Source organism: Planococcus citri, chromosome 5 (assembly GCF_950023065.1).
Source record: "Planococcus citri chromosome 5, ihPlaCitr1.1, whole genome shotgun sequence".
Taxonomy (NCBI): Eukaryota; Metazoa; Arthropoda; class Insecta; order Hemiptera; family Pseudococcidae; genus Planococcus; species Planococcus citri.
In genome coordinates, this window is record NC_088681.1 from 35,787,635 (window position 1) to 35,814,798 (window position 27,164).

At 35.0% G+C, this 27,164-nt stretch overlaps 2 protein-coding genes across 5 annotated transcripts in view; both read left to right on the forward strand.

Annotated features, from left to right (window-relative positions):
- Window positions 1-27,164, forward strand: part of LOC135849053 (discoidin domain-containing receptor 2-like) — a 285,224-nt gene that overhangs the window by 159,644 nt on the left and 98,416 nt on the right. For all 4 annotated transcript variants that reach the window (XM_065369197.1, XM_065369194.1, XM_065369195.1 and 1 more), the window contains exon 2: window positions 10,803-10,942. In XM_065369197.1, coding sequence (XP_065225269.1) covers window positions 10,834-10,942 — 109 coding nt within the window. In that variant the 5' untranslated portion in view covers window positions 10,803-10,833. The remainder of the gene's footprint in view (window positions 1-10,802; window positions 10,943-27,164) is intronic.
- Window positions 21,448-22,593, forward strand: LOC135849124 (uncharacterized). The gene has a single exon (XM_065369382.1). It carries the CDS (start codon window positions 21,550-21,552, stop codon window positions 22,438-22,440), a length of 891 nt encoding a protein of 296 aa, XP_065225454.1. The 5' UTR covers window positions 21,448-21,549; the 3' UTR covers window positions 22,441-22,593.

Below are 27,164 nucleotides of genomic sequence, written 5' to 3' on the forward strand. Positions count from 1 at the left end.
ATACGAGATCATGAGATTTAAGAAGTTGTACGAGCAAGAGAGGGTGTCGCTGTTGTCGTTGAACGCGAATAAAAAGGGTGGAATTTCTCGCATTGCGAAAATAAAACAGAGGAAATAAAATTAAAAAGAAATATACACCTGAGACGCCATATATCACGTCTGTGGTATACTTAGTATACACATGCATGCAGTGAAACAGAAATCCAAAGTTTATAGTTATGGATTGTATCGGTGCTATAGGAATTCGCAGCTTCGTCGAGGTTATACCCTCGTTCTTATATAAATCTTTCGACTCGACGTAAGAAAACATTACCGATATCAATCAAAAGAGATGCAAATTTGTTAGCTCTTCGGTGTGTTACGATTGTGGTTTTATACCATTCCGTTTCACTCAGAGTACTAAAATTACGATATCGAGACTCTACAGTGATAGTGAAAAATTGACAAACTGTGAGAGTAATTTTTGCGGAGTTACTCGTGCAGTAAGCTTGGTATTATTTTTTGTTCAATTTTTGATAATCGTTTCATAGAACGGTCGAGACGGTGTCATTCACCGAACATAGGTCCATAATAAAGTGTATTTTTGATCATTTCAGAGAAATTTGAAATTTCTGGAGGAAATTGAAGAATTTTTGAAGGCTTTAGAATAGCTTGCATAAAAAGTTCTGTTTCGTGAGAAAATTCTTGAAAATCATCCTCCTGAAAACAATTTTTTTTACTGTTTTAAATTGTCAAAAATTCGCTAAAAATCCAAAAATGAACTTTATAGGATCTGGAATTTTGGTAACGGAGGTTTCAGGACATTGAAAAAGAAAAATAATCAAAGCTCCCCTTTGATAAATCTATTAGATTCCAATAAGCTCGAAAATTCAAGATATTTTATATTTAGCTAAACTTTCTTTAAAAGTAATTTTTTCGACGAAAAGTTTTAATTTACATTACCTTACTGAAAAGATCAGCAATTACTATAACTTATTATACCCATTAAAAAGAGAAATTTTTCTGAATAAATAAGTAAGTTATATAAAATCCATAAAGCACATGCAAACTTTCAACGACATTTATTACAATTCATGATTCGTGAAAAAGAGAAATATATTCTTTAAAAAAACTTTAACTCTCTCGGTAGGTTAATCGTTCTTATTCAAATAATAGCTACTTACGTATAAAAAATCCTCCATAAACCATAGTTCAATTCAAATAACAACAATTAATTCTGTTAATCTAATAAATTTATTTCACAGTCGACGTGCACGAGGGTAAAAAAAAATCGTATTGGTGGTATGAGCTTCGATTGTGTACCACGATTGTGGGAGAAAGGTAAAAAAAAAAGAGAAAACATACATACTGGAATTTATAAGTACCATAGAACTTGTATTTAAATCTAAAATAAGTTGAAAATATGGCGTACAATGGTATTTGCGTGCCTATTAGCAAGTTTTCACCTCTCAGCAATATAGTAAAGTAAAGTAGGTACTTGATTTTAAAGTGTGCGGTGCGGCGGAAGTGAGTAGAAAGTTTATCTCACGAACTGATCGTAAAACCTGAATAACTAGAACGGTATTAGTACCATTTTCTGCCTTTCTGTAATATATTACTTTTAAATATTGCTAGTTTTCCTTTATAAATATTTCGTAGTTGGTAACATTGTTTTATGATATATTTCATCATCTTTTATTCTACTCGAGTATTCCATGGATTACATGTAAATAAAGTGTAATTATGAAGTTATTATTCTTTTTCTAATCGCTTCAAACATAACAATTTGGCGACGAGGATTTAAAGAAAGTGTTAAGTTCGGTGGTGCGGACGTGGAAATGTATTCGTCATCGTGTTAGTGTCCGTTATCCGTTATCAAAATAGACGACGAAAATCAAGCCGCCATCGCCATGTCGCTCTCAAAAGAGCAAATCACGGAGTTATTACAAAATCAACAAAAACTCATCGACATGCTCGTTGCTAAAGCTGATACAAAGGAGCAACCAGTAACGAATATCAACAATATCGATTTGGCGAATCAACCACTACAATTCGACAGTTTCAATCCGAAGGTAGAAAAGTTTACTTGCTACTTACTTCGCTTACAGAATTATTTCGATATGAAAAAGTTGACGGATCAGACAGCTGCAACCGAAAAAAGTAAAACTCAAGTACTTATCAACAGTATCGGTTCTAAGTATATCCAGCTTCTAATCAACCTAACGGCACCTGACGATCCACGTACGAAGAAATATGATGATTTAGTGAAGTTGCTTAAAACGCACCTAGCTCCAGCTCCAAACATCTTTAGCGAACAGCATAAATTCTTATCACGACATCAAAATCAAAACGAATCTATCGCTGATTATGTATCCGCTTTGCAAGAGTTGGCTTTAACGTGTGATTGGAGTTGTACTCATTGCTCAAAATCGATCTCACAGGACATTTTGCGCCCTCAATTCATCCGTGGATTAAATGATAACGATATACGTGAGAAATTACTTCAGCAATCTGATCAAAAAACGTTATCATTCGAGAAAATTACGGAAATTGCTCAGTCGATCGAATTATCCAAAGCTGATAATAAGAATTATTCGAAACCGGTTAATACAGTGCGTGAAGATCGTTCAAAAAATCGTTCTCGTAGTGGTAATCGTAACAGTGATAACAATCGAAGTCGAAACCGTACGCCTGATCGAAAAAATTATCAAAAAGGTTATCGAAATAACAGATCGAAAAGTCGCATCAATTTCAAAGAACTCGGCATCGATAATTTGTGTCTAAATTGCGGTCGTTCGAATCATCGAAGTAATGAATGCAGAGTACCCAAGGACAAAATATCGTGTAAATCGTGCAAACGATCCGGTCATGTTGAAAAAGTTTGCATATCAACTTTATTAAAATCGAAGTCATCGAGAGAACGTGTAGAGCAGCTATCAGACGAAGAAGAAACGCAACTGATTCATACGATCGGCGATGCTTCGAAGAAAATCATGGTCCAGGTAAAAATCGATAATAACGTTCGTCATCTCGAGTGTGATTCTGGCAGCCGGCATACTGTTGTTTCTAAGCAGTTCTACGATCGATTGAAAACAAAATCGCCAATCTACAAAGACGATACCAGATTTCGAGATTTCACCGGCAACGTTTTCTCACCCATTGGTTTCATCAAAGTTCGTGCTCAATATGGTGATCGTGTTATCAACGACGCTAAAATCTACATCACAGATCGTTCGAAATCATCTGTAATGGGTCGCGAATGGATATTACCGTTGAAAATCATCAAAATTGACGAACCTGTTAACGTCATTCAGCCAGAAGAAGAAATTTCACCAGAAATCAACGCTGTTATTGAATCGTTGAAGAACGATTGGCAAAGTTCCTGACTACAAAGTATCGTTTCAAGTTAAAGAAGGCACCGTACCGATCTACAAAAAGGCCAGAAAAATTCCCTATCAACTCGTAGACGCTGCAGATCGATGTATTGAACGTCTCAAAAAGTATGGTGTTTTAGAGCAAGTTACTACGTCCGAATGGGGTACCACTGGTATCTATGTCGAGAAAGCTGACGGTTCCTTACGACTTGTTGGAAATTACAAACAAACTATCAACAAGTATATGGACGATATCTGTTATCCAATGGCAAGTGTCGAAGATTTATTCACCAAGCTCGAAGGTGGTGATTATTACTGCAAAGTCGATTTAATGGATGCGTATCTACATTTAGTCGCAGATGAGAAAACAGCCAAGCTACAAACGTTGGTAACTCATCGTGGCACTTTCAAGGTCAATCGTTTATATCCAGGAACGAAACGTGCAGCCAAAGAGTTTCAAAAATTCATCGATCAAGTTATTCGAGGTCTACCTGGTGTGGTTGCATATGTCGATGATATCCTAGTTCAAGGAAAAACGTTCGAAGAATGCCTACAACGTTTACGTATGCTACTCCAACGCTTGAAAGAGTACAATCTACACGTTAATTTGAAGAAATGCAAATTTTTTGTCAAATCAGTGGAGTATTTGGGTCACAAAATCGACAAAAACGGCATTCACAAAACAAAGGAGAAAATCGAAGCTATCCTCAAGGCGAGAAGGCCTGAAAATACTGAAGAAGTTCGTCAGTTTACTGGTTTAGTGAACTATTACGGTAAATTTATCAACAACGTATCAAATATTATGCACCCGCTGAATCGATTAACTGGTAAAAACGTTGAATTCAAATGGACCAAAGATTGCGAAGACGCCTTCAACGAAATAAAACGTGCAATCACTCAAGAACAAGTCCTTCATCCATATTCGAAAGATCTACCTCTACTATTAGCTACGGATGCCAGCCCTTACGGTATAGCAGCTGTACTTTCCCATCGACTTCCAGATGGCAGTGAACGTCCAGTAGCTTTTGCTTCACGTGCGCTTTCCCAATCCGAGAAAAATTATCATCAACTCGATCGAGAAGCGTTAGCTCTGTATTGGGGAGCAAAGAAGTTCTTCTACTATCTATACGGTCGTTCGTTCACGTGCATTATCGATAACAAGCCTCTGATGCACATCTTGAATCCTACGAAAGAACTGCCAAGCCACACAGCTTCAAGGTTATTGCGTTATGCTGCGTTTCTACTTCAATTGGATTTTAATGTCGTATGCAAATCATCGAAAGACAACGCAAACGCCGATTACTTATCAAGATTTCCGCTACAAATCGAAGATGTTAATTTTGTCGACGAACATACTCTTATTTTGAACCAGAAAATCGCAGAAATCACGTTATTTTCTCCGATAACTTCGAAACAAATTGCCACTGAAACGCTCAAAGATCCAGATTTATCGAAGCTCAAAAATGATTTGGATTCAGGGGTAAATAACGATCCAGAATTTTCGCTGAACGATGGTGTAATTTTCAAGAGTAATCGTATCTACGTACCAGCTCAACTGCGTCCTCAAATTTTACAAGAATTACATGAAACGCACCTCGGAGTTGTTAAAATGAAAACGTTAGCCAGAAAATACGTTGGTGGCCTAAAATCGACAACGAAATCGAATCAATGGTAAAAAGCTGTAAAAGTTGTGCCATGAACAGCAAACTTCCGAAGAAAGTTCCTGCTCATCATTGGGAACCACCCAATGAAAATTTCGAACGTGTACACATCGATTACGCTGGTCCATTTAAAGATCATCATTATTTGGTCGTAATGGATGCCAAATCGAAATGGATCGAAATCTACATCAAAAAGGCAGCGCCAACGTCTGAATCAACAATCAAATTTTTACAAGATTTTTTTGCTCGGTTTGGTACTCCAGTCGAATTAGTCTCAGACAACGCATCGATTTTCACGTCATCCGAATTCGTAAAGTACCTTCAATTTCATGGTATCAAACAACGACTCATCGCACCTGGGCATCCTGCCACTAATGGCCAAGCGGAACGAGCGGTTCAATTTTTGAAAGACAAACTCAAGAAATCTGACGTTACAAACGATAGTACTGCTATCAAGAACACAGTTCTCAACATTCTACAACGTTATCGAATCACGCCTACATCGAATGGGAAATCTCCATCAGAAATGGTTTTTGGATCAAATATCCGCACTCGTTTAGACCTGTTGTGGCCAGAAGTTCAACCAAAAAGTTCAAATGCGCCAAAAACGATTTTGAAACAGTTCAAACTTGGCGATCGAGTTTTAAGCAGAAACTATCAAGCTTCAAACCAGTGGAAACTCGGAACTGTCATTGAAAAATTGGGTAAATTACATTACCTAATTGAACTTGACGACGGATACGTAATTAAACGTCATGTTGACCAGTTGAAACGAACAGAAGTCGAACGTCAACCAAAGGTAACATTCGCTCAACCCATCTCAACTCCAACTGCTCCGGCTCTGCTTTCCGTTTCTCCTCGAACTCAAAAACCTCCGGAAATCCGAATCCGTAGAGAAATAATTCGAAATCCGTCAATCCAGCAACGAGAACCTGTCCGAAGGTCAGAAAGAAGCAGGAAAGCTCCGACGCGACTCAACTTGTAAAATATTTCAAATTTTTCGTTTTTTAACCTCCCTTTTTCATCGTTTTATCGAGATGTTTTTAATCAAGTAGGGGAGATTATTATATTATCTTTTATTTTTTTTCCTATTTTTTATAGTTTTTTTATGTTTTAATCAAGTAGGGGAGAATTGCTAGTTTTCCTTTATAAATATTTCGTAGTTGGTAACATTGTTTTATGATATATTTCATCATCTTTTATTCTACTCGAGTATTCCACGGATTACATGTAAATAAAGTGTAATTATGAAGTTATTATTCTTTTTCTAATCGCTTCAAACATAACAAATATAATATGGATTTCCAAAATGCTGTTCTTATATACTTTACCTGCCTACCTGTGAGATATTTACCTGGGCTTTTACGCCGCACACACTCGCACACCCCGTATCAACAACACGAACCGATTTTTAAACGATCCAGTGGCATCTAAAATTTAAATATATTACACCAACTCAGCCATCAACGTATTTAACCTTTAACAAATTTTCAAATATCAGCGTCGTTGGATGCCTGGGTGGAGGTAGGTAGGTATAATGAACCTTTGCGCAAATATTATGCCAACTTTATAGAGTGTTGCAGTGTTCGCTTCGTGTATTTACAATTTTACAACAATGACGATTTCATATGCGTTCATTTCTCGTTCTTCTTTTATACTGTAGAGCTATACACTACATAATCACACTTTGTCGTAAAGTTCACAAAATACATTAACACGATTGACGAATTTTCTCAACATGATGACGGAGAGGGTGGTATGAAGAGTATATTCGTATACGTTGTCGTGTTGCTATAGCAGGCAAATATACTCGTCTATTTCACGGCTTATTACTCGACAGATGCGTGTTTTTAATACGATGAAAGGTACCTACGACTTTACATACTATAATATAATAATTTTTAATTGTTTAGTCTTTTTATGTGAGGCGAAATTTTATTATTAGAGACGCAGACGAGTATTATATGCAATGAGAGTTAGTACATAATGAGTACCTAATTATGGAATAGGTACGAGTAAAATGACTTTGTACTTGTAATTATGATTTGGGGTGAATGTATGACAGAGTTAATTGATGGTTGAGACAAAGAGTAGAGAGACAGAAAAATTTATTGAAGTTCTGAATTTGGTACCTTACACTCAAAATAAATTGACATCTCATAGGCATCACATTTTTGCCTCCTGGTTGTACTTTTTGAAGAAAGTGGGAAGATGGGCACAAAAAATTCAAAAATCCGCTGGAGGCTTCAAAACAGCTCAAAATAACCACTACCAAATTTATCTAATTTGGTGGTCAAAAATATAGGATAGGTATAAAGCAAATTTCTTCTCACTATCCCAATGTGATTGAATTTTGAGTTTTTCATGGAAAATAAGCCAAATCAGAATTTTCAAAAATTCGCCAAAAATCTAAAATCGAATTTCAGCTCTTGAAATTTGACCTAGTGGTAAACTTATTGCTTACTTTTGTATAGTTACTCTTTGGATTTTGTTTTTTTTGCCAAATCTAAAAAGTTTTCTGTTTGTTAGTGTCTCTTGTCTGTGTAAGTTATTGGTCAAGGTTAAGGTTGTGAATGAATCTTCACCGAATTCGACGAAACTCATCCATAAAGTAAGTTGATTTCCCATCCCAGCCCATTGCCCAAAATTCAATCATTTTTATCAATGGAAGGAGACCAACAAATTTTCATGAAAAATGGTCACTAGATAATTGCATAAACTTACCTACATGAAAATATCTCAAACATTTTTTTTTTTTTTGGAAATTTGTGGATTTTCCCACTTGAGGGAGGGGGGGAGATACAAATTTCGAAAATTTGTTTGAAAATGGAGAAGGAAGTCATGGTTCTGGTCGCTTAAGGTACCTAAGTAAGTATAATTTTTTAGCTCAAAAGTCGATGCAACATAACCCAAAAAATTGAAAAGTATCAAAATTAGACCTTTAAAATCAATATTTACGAAAAAAAATTGAATGTCAAAAGGTGAAAAAAAAATAATTCTCAATTCTCAAAGTTCAGTAAGATTTTGTTAGTGATGTTCCTTCGGGTGGTTATAATAAAGCTCTACACTGAGGTATTTGAAAGAAAAAAAATATTGCTCCCAAATTTTGTACGAAAAACAAATTCCTGAAAATTTTAGCCCTTCAACTCAAAATTGGGTCGTGCCAGGAAGCCTCTCCTCCTCCTCCTTCCTCCCAAGATGTGGAAAATAAGAGAAACAAAGAAACCAATAATAATGTAGATAGGTAGTTCCAAAAATTCTGCGTCAGAATTTATCTAAATGATCCCTTCTCGAAAGAAAGCCTCTCTTGTCCCTCGAACTAATTTGGTTCCCCTTGTATGGAGCCTCCCAAAAGTAGAAGCAATTTTAAAAAATGAAAAATTGAAGTCTGTTAACATTCTTTGATAATTTTTAATCTCTTAGTGAGAATTGTTGTACCTTGTACCTAATGCTCTTTTCAAGAAAAGAACCTTCAACGCCACTTCTTTGGATGGAGCACCCCAATAGTTCGAAAAAATCATAAATTTGAAGTTTGTGAAAAAATTGTCAAACTTTCTCATTTTGGTCTTTATTTTTTTAGGAATGGAAATAATGGAGCCTCCTCTCTGAGAAAAGTTTTGAATTAATGATAAATGCTTTTTGCTTGAAAATTAATTTTAAAATGTCATTGATGGGAACTTGGCAAGATTTTTCCCAAGTTTTCAACCGTCCAACAGAATGTCTGACTTGAATATTTTCAGGAACTCAACAAGATTTTTTCAGGTTTTCAAAAGCCTTAAGAAATTTTAAAAAGTTTAAAGTTCGACATGATTTTTAAGCTTTTCATTGATAGTTTTCCAATATCTTAAATGCCAGGCTTACTGTCTAGAAGTCTCCCTCAATGTGATTCGAAGTACATACCCATCAAAAATTAACCATTTTTTCGAAATTTTGAAAGTCAGGCGAAAAAAATCATAATCATGTCAAGATCTCAAAAATAACTTTTTGCCATTTCATTAGGCTTTTGAAATCCTGGAAAAATCCTGTTGAGTTCTTGAAAATAAATCAGATATTTTTTTAGACTGCCAAGTAATAAAAACTTGGAAAAAATTTGTATCGATTTCGAAGTTTTTAACCCCGAACAGGAGCACACCGATTTTTGAAAAATGATGAGTAGGTATAATCCGTCAAGTGGGTCTTTAGCCAGCACCTAATCGTGAGCATAACATACCAAAATTGATTTGAACAGACTTTGTTTTTCTTTGGTTTTTTTTGTGGAAAAGTAGAGCTTTCAAAATGTCTCTGGAGGCTCCAGAACGGCTTAAAACCACCTCCAGCCGACTCAGCATGTTGAAATTAGAGTAATAGAGTGAATTGTAGCTTTTCAACTTAATTTGGTAAAATTTTGTGGAAATTTCAATTTTCAAAAATCATACTGCTCGAGTGCTGGTGGCTCCAGAACTAGATGGATAAAACAATTTGAAACCGTTACCAGTTAATTCAGTGGGTCTACAATAGAGTATGCGAAATTTCAACTTTCCAGGTCAATGTGGTGACACTTTCGATTCATTCCTTTTTTTGGTCTTTTAATTTTCAAAAATTCACCAAAAATCAAAAAAAAATTTCAGCTCCTGAAATTTTGGCTGGTGATGATACATAATGTTTGTGTGATCTTGCGAGTTTTGATCTGGCTTTATCTGGTGCATAAATTTTTGTGCTAGTCGAAATACCTCCTTTATGGGTATAAGAAATTGATCAATTTTTTTGGTGCTCATGAAAGTTTGAGATAATACCAAGAACTCGACAATTTTTTTCCAAATTGTCAAATGTCAAGAGTCAGCGTGACTCACATGAATTCCTGGTACGCAGGCGTCTTAAAAATTTTGAACAGACACCCAGGGCAAAAATCATATATCCATGTCAATGACCCCATTTTCAAGAATAAATCTCTCTCGATTCTCGTAGTTTATTTTGTGATGGGAGCGTTGTTTTTTCTACTTTTGAGCAGGGTTTCCTTGCATCAAAGCATTTAATTTAGTGTAAATGACCACATCAATTTTCTGATTCCGAATTGACATTTGCGATCAACCACCTGGATTAATGGATAAATCAATTAAACGATATTTCAAAACCTTGAAAATTTCCTTTAAAAGTTCTTTTGATTAAGTTTTGTAGGAATTTTGCTGAAATCGCATCAATATTTTTACGATGGTTTTATTCGATTTTTCAGCAAATGCTTATACTATAAGAGTAAACGTACCTGTACGCTCGTTTGGTCTTAACGAATGGCATGTTTACTGAAAATATTAAAACTCGAATCGATCTTAGATAATTTGTACTCGTACATTCCAAACAACTCTTGTAAAAAGGTAGCGTTTTAAAGTGGTACAAGCAGACGCGGGGAGCCACACACAGCCACAGACGAAAATAACATTTAACGAACTTATACTACCTACCTACCTATGTATAGCATATACTAAAAACTCGATAGCATATTTTAACCAGGTAAATGTTCCCCAAAGGAATAAAAGAAACGGGTAGCATAGGATTCGGTATATTACGATACACACCCTCTCTGTCTTTCTCTATGAGTGTGTGTTAGCATCTTAGCGTAATTTTATCAGTATTTGTATTAAGGGTGAATTTTTGAAACGCCAGAGTACGCGGCGTGTTAGAGAGAGTAATGGAAATATATCGCACGAATACCTACATATATAGATATGATATACGGATTAGCCTTTTGGATTATTCTGGGTAAAAACGTTATTGCGAGATTTTGACCTGCGGCTGTGCTTCTTTCTGTTTGCAGGCCCTACGTTTTCCTACCGCTGACGCCGGCCATGCTGATACCGAGTCCAAACAAGCAAATCAAATTTCTTCGCTGGATTTATATTTTGCTGTTGTTGTTCGTACCGATTGAGCACCATATGGCAAATGCGTTTCACATAAGTAAGTTATGCACCCCCATAAACCTATTATACTCTATGTACTCACTCGCGGTACCGTATTTTTTTCTTCTCTTTTGCTATCTCTGAGGAGTTTTTCTCAACGCTTTTATAACGTTTTTTAAACTAAGTCGATCACAATTTTTTTCTCTTAGCATATTTCAACTTGCTCGCCATATAAAGTGATGAGAAACATGTGCGTTCTATACGTACTACACTACCTACCTCGTAGGTTTTAGACGAGTTTGCTGCTTGCTTCGTTTGCAATATTCCGCCAAGTTTCTGCGGCCAGCCGCGACGAGTTTGTCGATGCGGTTTTCAGCATGAATGAGTTTAGCAAATAGGGTTAAATGGGCAGGCAGGGGGATGACTTCGAATGCAAGTGTATGTGCATAAAAGTATACCGTAGGTTTTTATGTGTGAGATGAGGTTTCCAAATCGAATTCTAGTCCATTTTGCACTTCAACTTGTCTGTACTGTTGGAAATCTAAATTATAAATTGCTCAGAGTTCGATAAACTTCAAATTCGATCAAATAATTCCATGATCACGGGCTATTTTATTTTAGAAATATTTTTGTGGAATTAATAAGTATTGCGAATTTTTAAATCATTTAAAGACAAAACACATTTCTTATTTGAGTACAAAAGATGAATAAAGTTTATTCAAATTTTCAATGATCACTTCTGATCATTCCTTTGCGATTAAACACCTCCTGAACTTTTTAAGAACTTTTCCATTGGAAATATAAATTTGGCAACGTTGCATTCCAAAATTTTATTATACATATAGGTTCCACTCGAAATTTCCCATTTTAATATTCATGGTTGTTTCGAACAATACGATGAAATTCGCGAAGAAAAAATATCGCCGACTGATTTGAGTGGATCGGAGGGTATTTAATTAAAACGCACGGCTCTTCCGTTTGATGAAAATTCTGGCTGACTTGGGCGCGTCAAAATAGGAATATCTTGGAAAACACGCCTTAGCCTGGTGCTAAATTACACGCTAGGATCGGATGAATAAGAATAAAATAGAGAGACACACAGAGAGAACTAGAACGAGCAGAAATAAAAACCATACATTGCCAGTGTAGCCGTACAGTCGCATCTTTCATCTTTTAATATATTTTGAAAACTTAATTAATACCCACCGGATGCTCGCAATTTCGATGGTTTTACGAGAGAGAAGTTAATAAATTAATTCGGCACGCCTTCTCCTTGAAGAAGTTCGAGCACAGACTACACGTACGCTTAATTATGATTTTAAAGTAAATTTTGAACGAAAGCAATAATATTTCGCAGTTTAGCGTTTATTAACTTTCAGCATTTAATCAACTTCAAGGAGATTTCCATGTGGGTGACTAATTTAATTAAAACGTGTATCGGATGCGTTTGCCGGAGCCGCCGACGTCAAACTGCTTCGATACGTTTTATTTCGAGTGTGCACCACTATACACCTGCACCTTGTTCTTGGGCTCTAATAAGTTACTCGTAGGTAGAGGTACCTACATAAGCGTGTGCTTTATTTTGAAATTTCGTGATATTTTCGCGTTCTATTAGGTATGCGGAAACCGTTCGTAAAAATAACCACAAATTAAAGATTTCGTTTTGATATACAGGTTTATACAGTCGAAGGATTTATTAGACGTAATATGGAAATGGTGTTTCTCGTGTGCACCGTGCAGTGACATTTCATACGGTCGGTGTGCTTTTCATTCTCCTTTTTTCTTTCATTTGTATAAAAGTTGGCCATGAATGCACGAGGTAGGTAATTTACATAGGGCAATAATACTTCGTTAATGTAATCTCTCGCGCATGATAGAATAGGGGTGAGAAGACAGATCTCTCGTGTTAATTGCGACTGTAATTTTGGTAAAGAACTCGTGCTGAAATTGTCAATGCTGTACGTGTACATTAATTTTAAACGATAGAAGTTAATTTTCTCTTTTCTATGATCTAATTTCATTGTTAATGTTGTGGCCTTGACTTTAAGCAAATGAGCGATGATATTAAGCTGATGAAACGTCTGCTTTAATCCTTACAAATTGCTCCTGGCGCAGAAGCGCATTATTTTTTTTACTGAAACTTTGAAAAATAACAAAGATACAGGGATGTACCTACATCTTTTTTTTGTTAGGATAGGAATGAGATATTTTCATCTTGAATCTTGACCCGTCAGTGACATTGATAAAACTTACATTTCAATTTATTCAGTTACTCGTGTGATTTTTTGTGAAATGATCCCCTCTACTAACATGTGTTTCAAACTCCAAACTCACGCTTGTCTTTTCTCCACAGCGTTTTAAACATCGAGTGCGTACTATTGCCCCCACCTACTCTATTTTTTAGGGTGTTTAAATCCAATTTTGAAATTGGTTTGTTGAAAAGAGAATAGAAGCGTGTCTATAAGAAGAGAATGTTTTGAACTCGCTCTCTCCGGTTTGAACAAAACCCAGCTAGATCGAAAGAGCATGTTACATAATCCCCGTTATCAAAATTTCAGGATCTCAAGTTCATTTTTGGATCTCTGGTGAATTTTTAGGAAATTAAAAAAAAAGCTGTTTTGAAGGCAATTTTTCAATTTTATCATGAAGTACTGTACCTATGATTTTTTGGAGCAAGGCGAACCAATGTAAAACTCCTACTCTCACACACCAACAACTAAGTTTCAAACCATTCTGGAATCGCCAAAGAAATTTGACATTTTTTCTGAAATTTCAAAACTGGCTCAAATTGCGGTTGTTTCCAAGTCCTATGGTCCGAAAAAGTCGCTCGTGACTCACCTTCATTGAAAATTTGATTTTTTTGTTCTTTTTTGGAATTTTCAAACTGATCAAAAATTCACTTTTGAGTTCGTACTCCTGGAATTTCGTTGTATCCGCCTAAAACGGTCGACAGGGTGTCCAATACGCACCGATCTAAGCTATACGTTTTATATGTAAGTAGGTACCTTGTTAGACTGTATACAAGCACGATTGTGATATGATAGAGGATGAGAAATATTCCTTAGCGGGTGAAAGATTACCAGTAGTCTTATACGGCTCTGTGTAATATCAAGAAGGAACTATTTACACTTACCCCTTACTAGCTCTGCGGCTACCACTATAGTGTCGGATACGTCAACATAAAAACCAACCAATGTATTAATTAGGCTCACTTTTCTGAAATAATAGCGCATTCGCTAGTTACTCCAATGTAATCGTTGTATTAAATTACATTCCCAGTTGACCAAATGCTAGCAAATTTTGTGCTAGCGTAAATGGTGCCGGAATTTGAGACACTTTTTTAAAAAAATGCTAGCAAATCAGTTGCGATTAGGTCGCATTAGAGTAGCAGAATTGCGCACAAATAGCTAGCACGTAGCTGGCACAAAGCTAGCAAAAATCTAGCATTTTGTTGGCACTTTGCTCTGCATTCTGCTACGTACATGCGACTAAATCGCGACTGATTTGCTAGCAATTTTTGCAAAAAGTGTCTCATATTCCGGCACCATTTACGCTAGCGCAAATTATGCTAGCAAGAAGCTAGCATTTTGCTAGCGTAGAAAAACTTTGATCAGTAAAGTAGTTACTACTAGTTAATTTTTAAAAATTCTGGGTGTTTACCTTTAACAAGTGGTAGTTTTCCAGGAAATTCCAAAAATTAGGCGACTGTCCCAGCTCAGAGCTAGCATAACGCTAGCATCTTGGGATAGTCTAAGAAGAGTGATGTCACTCTTCTTACTTTTCAACAAGATACCACCTTGAGCTTATATTCAACTTGATGACACACTTTATCTAAGAGTAGCAAACTATACCCTGAGAGAGATCGACGCTAGCAATTCGCTAGCATTATGCTAGTGCTTAGGTTGAAAAATCTCTTTATTAAATAAAAAATAAAGTTTTTTTTTTTAAATAGAAAAATTGTCAAAATTTAAAATTTGAAAATGAAGTATCAAACAAACCATGAAAATGAAAAATTTCAAAAACATTTGAACAACATTTTAGTCCACGGCAATGGGAGTAATTGCACCCCCTGCCGATCCTCCGGGACAACTTTTTCCTTAAAGGGGACATCCTAAGGAACATTTTAAAGCAAACTTGCTGAAAAAAAAAATTGGCCTTACTTACAAAATCGCGGCCATTTTGATTGAAAGGTCAGCCGAAATCGCAGATTTTGAGTTTCAACATAATACGTGCACGAAATTTTTCAAACCTTACAAACGTAGATCGAAAGATCATGCAAAAATTCATCACCTGTCAAAATTTCAAGTGGTAAAGTACCTTTTTCGATTTTTGGTGAATTTTCAAAAATCAAATTTTGGCCAAAATGTGAGAAAAAATCAAAATTTCACCAAATTGACCAAGAAACCTGAAATTTGGGATATACCCTATTTTCGACATGCCAAATCGATGGGAAACGGTTTCAACTTGTTTTGATCAGTTCTGGAGCCTCCAGCAGATTTTTGAAACTCAAATTGAAGTTGTAAAGCTCAAATTTATTCTGAAAACTAATTTCAATACGCTACGAAGTACTGCAGGTGAATTTCAAGTCGTTTTGGAGCCTCCAGCGACTTTTCGAAGGTTGTATGGCGTTTTTTGGAAAATTGGAATTTCCTAAAAGTAGCTGGAAGCTTCAAAACCATTTGAAACCTGCGAAGTAAATTTCAGCTTGCCAACTCCAATTGATAAATTAATGTTGTGGGAATTTCAAGTTTCAAAAGCCTACTGGAGGCTGTAAAATGACTTGAACCCACCTGAAGTCGTCTTCAGAAGGTGTTAAAATTGGAGTGTAGAGTAAATTACAGCTTTCCATGTCCATTTGATGAAATTTTGTTGTCCCCTTTAAGAAAAAAGTTGCCCCGGAAGATCGGCGGGGGGGGGGGGGGTGCAATTACTCCTATTGTCATATGCAGGAATATTTTTAATGATTTTTGTATGCGCGCTGAGGGATGGAAAAGATACTTGCTCGCATTTTGCTACAATAAATAACGCAGAAAAAGGTTTATTGGTGAGAAATGCGTAAGATCTGGTAGCACATTCCTATCATTTGACTACAAAGAAAACGCCAAGTCACCAGATGCAGAAACTAGAGATATGCTTACATTTTTCTAGAGCCAGATGGCTAAGTAAATGCTAGCTCAGAGATGCTAGAATATTACCTGAAGTTTCCTATCATAAAACTGTGAGCAGGTACATATTAGTCAGTGATACGCTGGCATTAAGCGAGCAGGTATAGAGTGAGGCAAAAGCTAGCTGAGATATGCGAGAATATTGCTTGAACTTTCTTGGCATAGAATTGCAAGCAAGTATCCATCAGTGATACGCTAGCATCAGGCGAGCATGTATGAAGTGAAGTAAAAGCTAGCTGAGATATGCGAGAATATTGCTTGAACTGTCCTAGCATAGAATTGCGAGCAAGTATCCGCCAGTAATACGCTAGCATAAGGCGAGCAAGTTAAAGTGAAATAAAAGCTAGCTGAGAGTCCTGGAAAACAGCTCAAAAATTGCTAGAATTGAATTTGCTAGCGAAAAACTGCAAGAAAAACGCTTACTTTTAGCGAGACAATTATTGCTGGCCACAAAAAGCGAGTAAATTGCTAGCAACTTATCAAAACGCGAATAAAACGCTAGCTTTTTGCTAGCACGTGGTCAACTGGGTTCTCTTAAATATAAGGTTTTCTCAAATAGGTATACACATTTCGCCAATATACAAATTCACCAAAATAGCGTAATTAGAACAGAGACACTTTCAAATTCACCAATGAAAACTTAATTAAAACAATGGCACCACAGGGCAACTAAGATGAAGTGCTTGATTGTTTTAAGTAAGGCACAAATTCACCAATCTCTAATAAGGGCAAACAGGGTATAAGAATCCCCATTGGGTGAAAATCTGCTGATGATACCCGACAAAAAACGCGGCAGGAATTTCAACACTTTCCGCCAATACTTTTCTGCTCATTAATCGGCGCGCGTATTTTTTCACGCGATAAATTCTACCGATGTCCAATATTGATGAAAAAATGTTAGCACCGCCGGGTATCGAACCTGGGTCTCCAAGTCAGTAGACGACTTCTCTACCAACCTGGCCACCGGAACATGTATAGATATGAACGCAAAATTTATATACTACGTGAAAACATACGCGTAAAATACCACATTTACGCTTGTGTTTATAAAATACGCGAAAGAATTACGCCAAGAAACCTGTTTGTAGCGTATTTTGTAGTTGGTTTCTTCCAACGCAAAAAACACGCCACTTAATTTGAAAGCGCTGTGGCCTTACGCGAGAAAATACGCTACAAAATATTATTGTAGCGTATTTTTTAGCAGATTTTTCTATCAGTGCCCCAATCCGCCTTCTGGACAACGCTTTTTCACGTGTGTATTTGGAATACGTCAATAAACCAGCTGGTTTTGGCGTCTTTTTCAGCGTATGGGCAGATTTTCCCCCAATGGGGAATACGCTTTCAAACAATTAAGTTTAAGGAAACGGACTAAATGCTCAAGTCCAACGATTCATAGATCCCCTAAGTACGGGTCTGTACTAAACTCACTTATCTATCACCACGGAAGAACAAGAAGTGATTTTGAGATCGAACCTAGCTAAAATTATACCTAAAGTATCTAAAAGTTCTGGAATCAATCTCGAAAGCTGATAGGCTCGCGCCACTTTTACCAAAAGACGGGGAAATATAATAACCAATAATATTACAATGATATAAATGCGAACTCCCTGCCCATATATAATATTAGCGCGGACCCCCTGCTGGGATTCGATAATACTTGGAATTTGCAAGTACCTACATCTTACCTTAATAAATCAAACGATCCCTAAGTTGTAAAGATGTAAAGGATGGAATTAACCCAGTCCTATAGGATCTTCACCAACTTAAGAATCATTACGAGATGCACTGAGAGGACATGTGAGGCCATAATGCCACCTTACAACCTAGTTCATTTTTGGCCCCACTAAAGTAATTTGAAATTTCTCCCTGCAGGCTCTAAGCATGGTCTAAAAGTGCTAGCTCTTGGTCTATGAGAGTTGAATTGAAGGTTTTATTCACATTGGTTCACGTCATGTTCAAAAAAATTATAATCAAGGGGAAAAAATGTGTTTTGAGAAACATGCATTTAAAGTTTTGAAGTGTGTTTTCCCCTTATTTTCGGGTAGGTATGCAACAGAAACGTCTCCAGTAGTTTCATCTAGGTCCCCTTTAGCTCTGTGACTGTTTGTGTAAACCAGTCATAACCGCATGTTCCTACGCTGCCACGCTAGCTGCGTGGCGCAGCTGATGGACTATCACGCGGGAGGTACTGAGTTCAAATCCCCCCTAAGCCAACAATTTTTTTTAATTTTTTTCAGTTGTTTTTTTTATTTTAATATTTTTTCAAGCAGATTTTTGATTTTTCACTGAAAATGAAATTTATTCTACTTTTTCTTCTTTTAAAAAATTAATGAATTAACAAGTTTTTATGAAGTGAAATACACGAATGGGGCTTGATAAGTGTTTGTATGCAAATTAGGTTATTTTTTACTGCCAAAATCATAAAAAATAAAAAAAATGAATTTTGAGTTGATTTTGGCCCTACCACTCAACTTTGGGGTCAATTTCCGAGGAAAGTAAAAGAGATAGGAAGTTGCGGTTTGCGCCATTGGAAAGGGCGTCTTTTTTCTAAGGTGCACCCGGGCAAGTCAGAATGATTTTTCGCAATTTCAACTTTGACCAGCTGTTACTCCCCTTCTAATGAACCAAAATGGATCAAATTTATTATGTAGGTTCCCATAAGGGTTCTTAACCTATGGTGAAAATTTGAGCGCGATTGACACAGTTGCTTTTGCTCAGTGGAATAAAATATAAACTGTCCTGACTTACCCCAATTGGGGGAAGTCAGAACAGGCTAAACTTTGCAGAGGCATAGATCACAAACCGAGCGTCCTAGAAAAATTGCATAAAATCAAAATTGTAGAGAATTTAATTCTCTTTGAGATCACTCTCATCAGATTTTCATTAGGACGCACGGTTCGTCCGCTATATGCGAAAAACTAAGAAATAGAAAGTCTGTATTTTAGACCAAATTCAAAATAAGTTCAAAACAACAACAAAATACCTACAATTGAACCAAAGACATCTAAAATGAAACTGAATCGCGAAAATTTTTATGCCGTGATGAAGTAGGGGTAGTACCCTCAAGTCACCTTTAGTGGCACTTCGCCAGATATAAACCTCTAGGCGCTAGAGCAAGTTTTCTAACTTACCCCGAATTCCAACTTCCCCCGGTGCACCTTATAATAATCGCTCATTAACTTGAAAACCCTTTTTTTGACCTAAGGTCGGATTCTCGTGGAGCACGTCACACATATTTTTCATGAGTGTGAAGTCATCATAAGATGATGGCAAAATGGTGATTTAAAATTTTACAAAATGGTACCTATTGTTCAAAAATTTCAAATGTGGATGACCCAATTCCAAATGCTGCAGCCATAAAAAATTTTCAATATCAAAGGGCCAAGTATATCCGTGTTCGTTCTGAATTTTGTTCCATTGATGATAGCTTATTCAATGAAATTAGAGGGGAAAATGAAGGGAGAAATTTTTATATTTAATTCCCATTTTTGTTGATGATATTGGTAGGTATAAAACTTGATCATAAATATTCACACTAGTGGCTCCTGGCGCAGTAGTGCCCTTGAAATTTCTACTCAAAGGGTTCCAATATTTGAGGAGGTTGGTGACAAAGTTAGACAAACGCCATGAAGTTAGTTTTGAGAAAATTGAGGTTTTTTATCTAGTACAAAAATATGCAGCGCTGAATTTTCTACCTTACTGTGAAGTGTGGATGAAGTTGGGTATTGACTCTTATGGGATTTTTAACGCTCTTTTCATTGCCGAGGTTCGTTTCTCACAAAATAGTCCATAAAAGGGTGAAATACGCGTTCAACGTTTTTGAGGCAAAACTTTGACTGAGTTTTGTACCCTTTTATGAACTAGGTATTTTGTAAGTAACGGACCTCGGCAATGAAATGAGCGTTAAAAATCCTATAAGAATCAATACCTAACTCGATTTTTTTGAAAGTGGCGTTTGTCTAACTTTGTCACTAACCTCCTCATTTTCAACTAGGAAGTCCAAAATTGACTTTTTGGATTTATTTTTCAATTGCGACGTTGCCAAACACCCTATTTAGAACGTAAAAAGTAAACAGCCGGAAAATATATGGCATTGATGAGGTACCATTAATAGAATTCTTCCATTCACTAGTGACCGGATACTCCTAACACGCAAACCTTGTACTTTGTATATCCGAATAAATAATCGAAAGGTCTCAGTTACCAGGTCTATTTCATTTAATTGACAGGTGTTTCATTTACAACACGAACAAGTTTAACGCCGATCGATTAACATGTTTTAGTCGTTTGCTCGTCAACTTGAAAAATGAATTAAAGCTACACACACAACAATAGGTACATCACATAGACCAGTAGGTAATACATGGTTTCAGAAAAGCCTCGCATATTGTATGTATGTATACTCTTACTTATTAGTTATTCATTGGTAAAACAGTGCCATTAATCGTAGGTATACCTAACAGAAAACACTCCAGTTGTGTTCTTTTTCGCTGTTCCTAGCCTACCTCATTTTTAATTGTACGTCAACATGCGGACATACGTATACACGAATAAGTTACGGTAGGACGTCGTGAAATACGAGTATCGAGTCGTGTTCACGCTTAACCTTTGGATTTTGAATGGGAAAACTCAGGGTACTAGGTCAAATAGCAATTTACGCAGCTTGAAATAACATTCGATACTATTACGCTGTAAGAAGATACCTTGGCAATGGTCCAGTCGTAAAAGTTCTGGAGTTGGGCCTGAAAAGTATTCTACGCGAGCTTCTTTTGTAATGAGTTTTTACCGCGAACTTACTTTATATACCACAAGCAGAAAATACCCGTCCTTCGGACGGGTGAAGATTTTTTTTAGAAATGGTATTCGTAGTTGGTATTTGTCATCGATTTCGACGTATTTGTTGTCGATTTGTGATGTCCGCTCATATGTAACACTGTAACAGACACCGAACACATGGGTATGCTTTTGTCTTGTAGGAACCTTTTTTTTTATAGCACAAAACCACCCTTCATTGCTGTTAGTTGAGTCATCCTTAATGTAGTCATCATCACCAAGACGTATTTGTTGTTGATTTCAACATATTTGTAGTTGAGTTGTGATGTCCGATCGTATGTAACAAACACCAAACACATACCTAGGCTTTTGTATGCGGGAACCTTTTTTTTATAGCCGAAAACAGCCCTTAATTTTTGTATTCCTGGAGTCATCAAATTTAGTCATCACCATTGTACTCCATGTTCGTGTTCCTTTTAGGTTTCTTTTTCAGTATTTAAAAATAGCCCGTGCAGATGTGACTCCATGTATAAGACCAACGTATTTTGTGTGTATTGAAAAAAACGTTTTAAAATACGTAGTTGAAGTTGGCTATTTTTTTTTAAAATTTTGCACTCGTGCCTATCACAAACAGCATATTTTCAAGTTAATTTTTTTGTTATTTTTCATGGTTGGTCATAGTGTAGTGTGAAATACTTGTGTATATTTTGATAAAACGCATATAAAAATGATCGCGATAGCAGATTTGAAGACTGGCCTTACTGGCTGGACCATCAAGGCAGTGGCCCAGAAGAAAAGTAAAATATCCGAATATGAATCTGGTAAATATTTCAGCTGCTATTTTCATGACGGAACTGACGAAATAAAGGCGATCGCGTTCAATGATAATGTTAATCAATTTTTCAACAAAATAGAAAACGACAAATGTTACACCATAAGTGGTGCTTTAATTAAAGTGAACACTTATAGAAATGTGACTTCCATGGAGCTGCGCTTAAACAAAACCACTGAGTTGACTGTTTGTGATGAAGATGATGAAGATTTTATTGTGATCCCCAAAAAGACTAATTACGTAAAAATAGAAGAGTGTAATGATAAAACGGGTGAAGTTTCGATAATTGGAGTGTTATCTAATATTATGAAGAAAACGGTCGCTGTGGGAAACAGTCAAAAAGAAATAGCAGAAGCTACAATCATGGATGAAACGGGAGAAATAATGGTGACGTTTTGGGAGCCTGAACATGTGAACAGCAACGATTTCACTCTTAATTCCGTATTCGCCATCGAGGATATGTTTCTAAAACAACTAAAAAGTGGCTCAAAACGATTGAATGTAAATGCAACGTCAAAAATCAAAAAGAACCCAGCATGGGACAGAACGGAGGAGTTGAATAATTGGCTAAAGAATAAGTGCGACAGTGATTTGAGAATAAATTTTTCTCAAGTGATGGACAATTCTTTTGAAGTGGCCTCTCCGAAAAAAACCAAAAGGGAGTTGGACGAATTACTGAATGATGCCGAAGAAGAATTAAAGAAAATTGAGCAGAAAGAAATGCAGTTGGGCCGAAAGAAAATCAGATTAATGATGGAAATCGAAACTTTAAAATCCAGCATGTAAAGACTGAAGTGTTATGATGTGATTTCAAAAGGTTTTATTGATCAGATAGGTACGTTTTTTCAAAAATTTGTATTTGTATGACTTATTTTTACTGAATTTTTAGTATTCGAAAATTTTTATCAGTTATGATTGAATAATTTTTTTAGACTGATTTCAAAAAAATTTATTGATGAGACACATTTTCTTGAAAATTTTCATGACGACTTTTTAATGTATTTTTAGTACTTACGTATTTGAAAATTTTTATCCGTTGTGATTGACTTATTTTTTTAGACTGATTTCGAAAGGTTTTATTGATGAAGTAATTTTTTAAAAGAAATTCTGACCTTTTTTTAAATGTAAATAAGTATTTTTAGTTTTATCAGTTATGATTCACTAATTTTTTTAGACTGATTTCAAAAAAATTTACTGATCAGATATGTTTTATCAAAAGATTTTATGACGTTTTTAAATGCAGTTTTTAAAAAAATTGACTTTTTTTATATAAGTATTTTTAGTTATGATTGATTAATTTTTTTAGACTGATTTCAAAAAAATGTATTGATCAGATACGTTTTTTCAAAATTTTTTATGACGTTTTTTAATGTAGTTTTTAAACAAATTTGAATTTTTTTAAAGTAAGTATTTTTCGAATTCGAAAATTTTTATCAGTTGTGATTGACTTATTTCTTAGACTGATGTCAAAAAAATTTATTGATCAGATACCTACGTTTTTTCAAAAGTTTTTATTACGTTTTTTAATGTAGTTTTTAAACAGATTTGAGTTTTTTTAATGTAGGTATTTTTCCCATTCGAAAATTTTCATCAGTTGTGATGGACTTATTTTTTAGACTGATTTCAAAAAATTGTATGACTTAGTTATGATTGATTGAATTATTTTTAGTAACTTCGTGACTTAGTTCTGTTGTAGCAGTGTTTTATCTCATTTAATATTAATTTTGATTTTGTATATTATTTTGTTGCTCTTATTTTGTTATTCTAAAAATGTTACATCAGTAGAAATGAAAATATATCCAGAAAAAACATTACGAACATTTTATTTACAAAACTTCCGGGTATACTACATTTACTGTTGAATTAGTATCTGAGTTGTAAATATACAAATTAGACGAATCCTTGACCCTTGAAGCAGCTACATATAACTGTCCATGAGAAAAGCACTCATTTTTCAAATGAATACCAACTGTGTGAAAGCTCTGTCCTTGAGCTTTGTTTATGGTTAGGGCGAAACATACTTTCAATGGAAATTGAATTCTTTTAAACCTAGAAGAAATATGGGAATAGAAGTTATGATTACCTGCATTACTGAAGAAGAAAGTTAAAGTAGATTTTTTAAAAAAAGTAAGTATGTAATTACGTGAATGGGAGATTTGATGGTGTCAGCGGAATTCTTGGTATAAACACAGATTCATTTTTAAAGGTTCCATTTAAAATACTTCCTTCAACAACATTCTTAGTTAAGCGTGTGATGATTAAACGTGTACCGTTGCATAATTTTGGTGGATTTAGATTACGTAGTAGCATCACTGGAACACCTATTTTTAATTTCAACTCGTGACTGGGCATGCCCTGAGGACAAAGGGAGTTTAAAAACTCTATTGGAAAATTTGTGGCATCTTCAGCATCCATTGTTTTATCGATGGAAAAATATGTAGTTTCCTGTAAAATTTGAACTGTTTTAATCAACTGTGTACATAAATTGGTCTATGGAAACTGGTTCTTGACGTCCAAAAAATTGTTTTCACAAAAAAAGTACTTACAAACTTTAAAAAAAGGAAAGTAATCTAAAAGAAAATTGCATTTTCTACAATTTCATTAATATGACATTTTCATTGGGCAATTAGTTTCAAAATTCTACATTTTTGAATTTGGAGTAAGTAACAAAAAGTTGATCAGAAAATTTATTAATTTTTTGAAAAAAAAAATGAAATTTTGGTAGGTATGTTTTTTGTGACACCGAAAACGGGCATAAATTCATGTTTTTCGTGAAAAATACATGTATAGCGCATTTAAAATGTCATTCGTAACATAATTTGAAACTGATATGATTTGTTTTCTAATTTTGAAAAGTTTCCAAAATCTCACAAAATTTGAAAGATAGGTATGGTTTTTTTAAAACGTTTAAAAAGTTTCCAAAAGCTTTTCAAAGTTTGAACATATTTTTCTCAAAAAGTATGTTTTGAACGTCATATAAATGATGAACTGAGATTACCTCTGAAGTTATGCTTTGAAGAATCTTATCGTTAATTTCATGTACTGTAGAATTTAATGGAGCTAAAATCGCCCGCTCAGCAATCCATGAAGACGACTTTTTTGATATCGATTCAACTTCTGGCCATATTGTTCCAATAAAGTGCTCCTCGCAGGTTATTAAAGTTGCAATTTTCTCTATTTCTACTCTATCATCAACATTTGGAAAAGAACCATTCCCAAGCTGTAATAGGGTATTTGAATATGCTTGAGATTCTTCAGTTAATCGCATATTTCTATGCAGGGATGGTAATACATTGACAGATTGCCATAAGTCGCAGTATTTTAATGATGCGTGAACGATATCAGCCCGTGTACCTACATAAAAATAAATCTCATTCAAATGATCGTGTGAAAATACATCATTATGCTTTAATAAATTGATAAAATACCTCGTTCTACTACTGGCAATATTTGTCTGAAATCACCTCCAAACAGCACATTTATGCCACCCATAGGTGAATTATTATTCCTGAGATCTCTTAAAGTGGTATCAATTGCTTGTAAAGTAGACTTATGGGTCATTGAACATTCGTCCCAAATGATCAAGGAACATTGCTTCATGAGTTTAGCCAACGCTGTATTTTTACCGATACTACATGCAGTGGAATCTTTATCAAGTGGAGCCTTGAAGGTAGAATGAGCAGTTCTACCCCCATGAAGAAGAGTTGCAGCAATACCCGAAGATGCAACAGCTAATGCTATCTGGTTACCATTTCTAATTTTAGCCAATAACACATTCATTAGAAATGTTTTACCTGAAAGTTAATAAACATAGTCAATTTGATACATATCATGAATTTTAAGAAACATAATCTAATTTTGAGCATAAATCTACCATTTCCGCATAAAATTTGAAATTTTAGAATTTTAGAATTTCAAAAAAATTTGAAAAAATTTGAGAATTTGAGAATTTTACGAAAATTGTACAGAAATTATAAAACAATGTAATCGTAAAGCATCCAATGATCGATGTGTTTCTCCTATGAGCTTGAATCCATCATCTCAGCAATTTTTTAAAAAATTTTAAATTTTAGGATTTTAGAATTTTAAAAAAATTCAAAATTTGAGAATTTTGTACCAAAATTGAAAATAATATAATCTCGGCCCAAATTTTTGAAATTTAATATTTAATTTTTGAAAAACTCGAAATTCTAGAGTTTTAGAATTTTAAAAAAATTCAAAATTTGAGAATGTTACAAAAATTGTACCAAAATTAAAAACAATCTAATTGTGAGCTTGAATCTACTATCTTGGCCTAAAATTTGAAATTTTAGAATCTTAAAAAATTTTAAGAATTTGAGAATTAAATTTGAAATTTTAATATTTAATTTTAGATCATTAAATAAGTATTCACCTGTGCCTCCTGGAGCATCAATGAAAAACAGTTTTGATTGGTTGGATATTACACTATGAGTAACAGTATCATAAACAAATTTTTGTTCATGATTTAGCTTTGGTTCATTCTCTTCAATATATTTTTCCAATTCTGAATGATTATACGACACTTCTCTTAAGTATTCAATAGATACTTCAGAAACATTTTCTGGTTGTGGTAGACCATAATGTGCCAACGTTTTTCCATTACTCGCCAAAGTAATTTCGTCATTGAGAAGTAATAAACTTTCATTAAAAATGAAGTCTGTGAAATCAAGATCAGGATTAATCAAAGTATTACGATGCTTATGAAGAATATCCTCAGCCATATCTTCCTTGAACAACTCGTATAGCTGTGTAGGATTACTGGTCTGACAGTATACAATAATGATAGCGAATAATTCCCGAATTTGTTTAGGCTTTTTACTGATCACGGCATCTTTCAACGTTTCAATCCACTGATCATCATTTTCCAACATTCCTCTCGCTAAACATGCATCTTGATACGTTCTGTGTTCAATTCCATCAAATGTTCTCAAATCTTTGAAAGAAGTAGGACCTCGAACTTTGAAAAGCAGCATTCTTAAATGGAAACAATCTTCATTTTTTGGAGTTACAGTGTAAACTCTTCCAATGGCATCACTTTCAAAATACCCTGGATAATCTATAATTGAGAACAGTTTTACGTAATATTTTATTTCCAAGTAACCATAATTTTTTATTTATTTACAATTGCTACCTGGTACTGGACGTCCTTGCTTTCGTTTTTGAAATTTTTTTTTATCCCAAACAAAATATTTTGGAACTTCATCGTATAGCAGCGTTTTTGCAAATTCATCCTTTTGACACAACTTGAAAAATTCTGTTAAAGTGGTGGAGGGAGGCTCCGCTATTTTTTGTAGCACATTTTCTTTTTTATAAACTACTCTTTGGCCGTTTTCTAGATGTACTGCTAAATGTATTATCTAAAATTGAAAAATCAAAAATGAACTAAACACTGAATAATTTTAAACATAATTTCAGTTGTACAGAAAGGTGCCTACTTGACGTTCAAAAATCAAAAATTTGAAAATTTTACATTTCAATATTTACAAAAA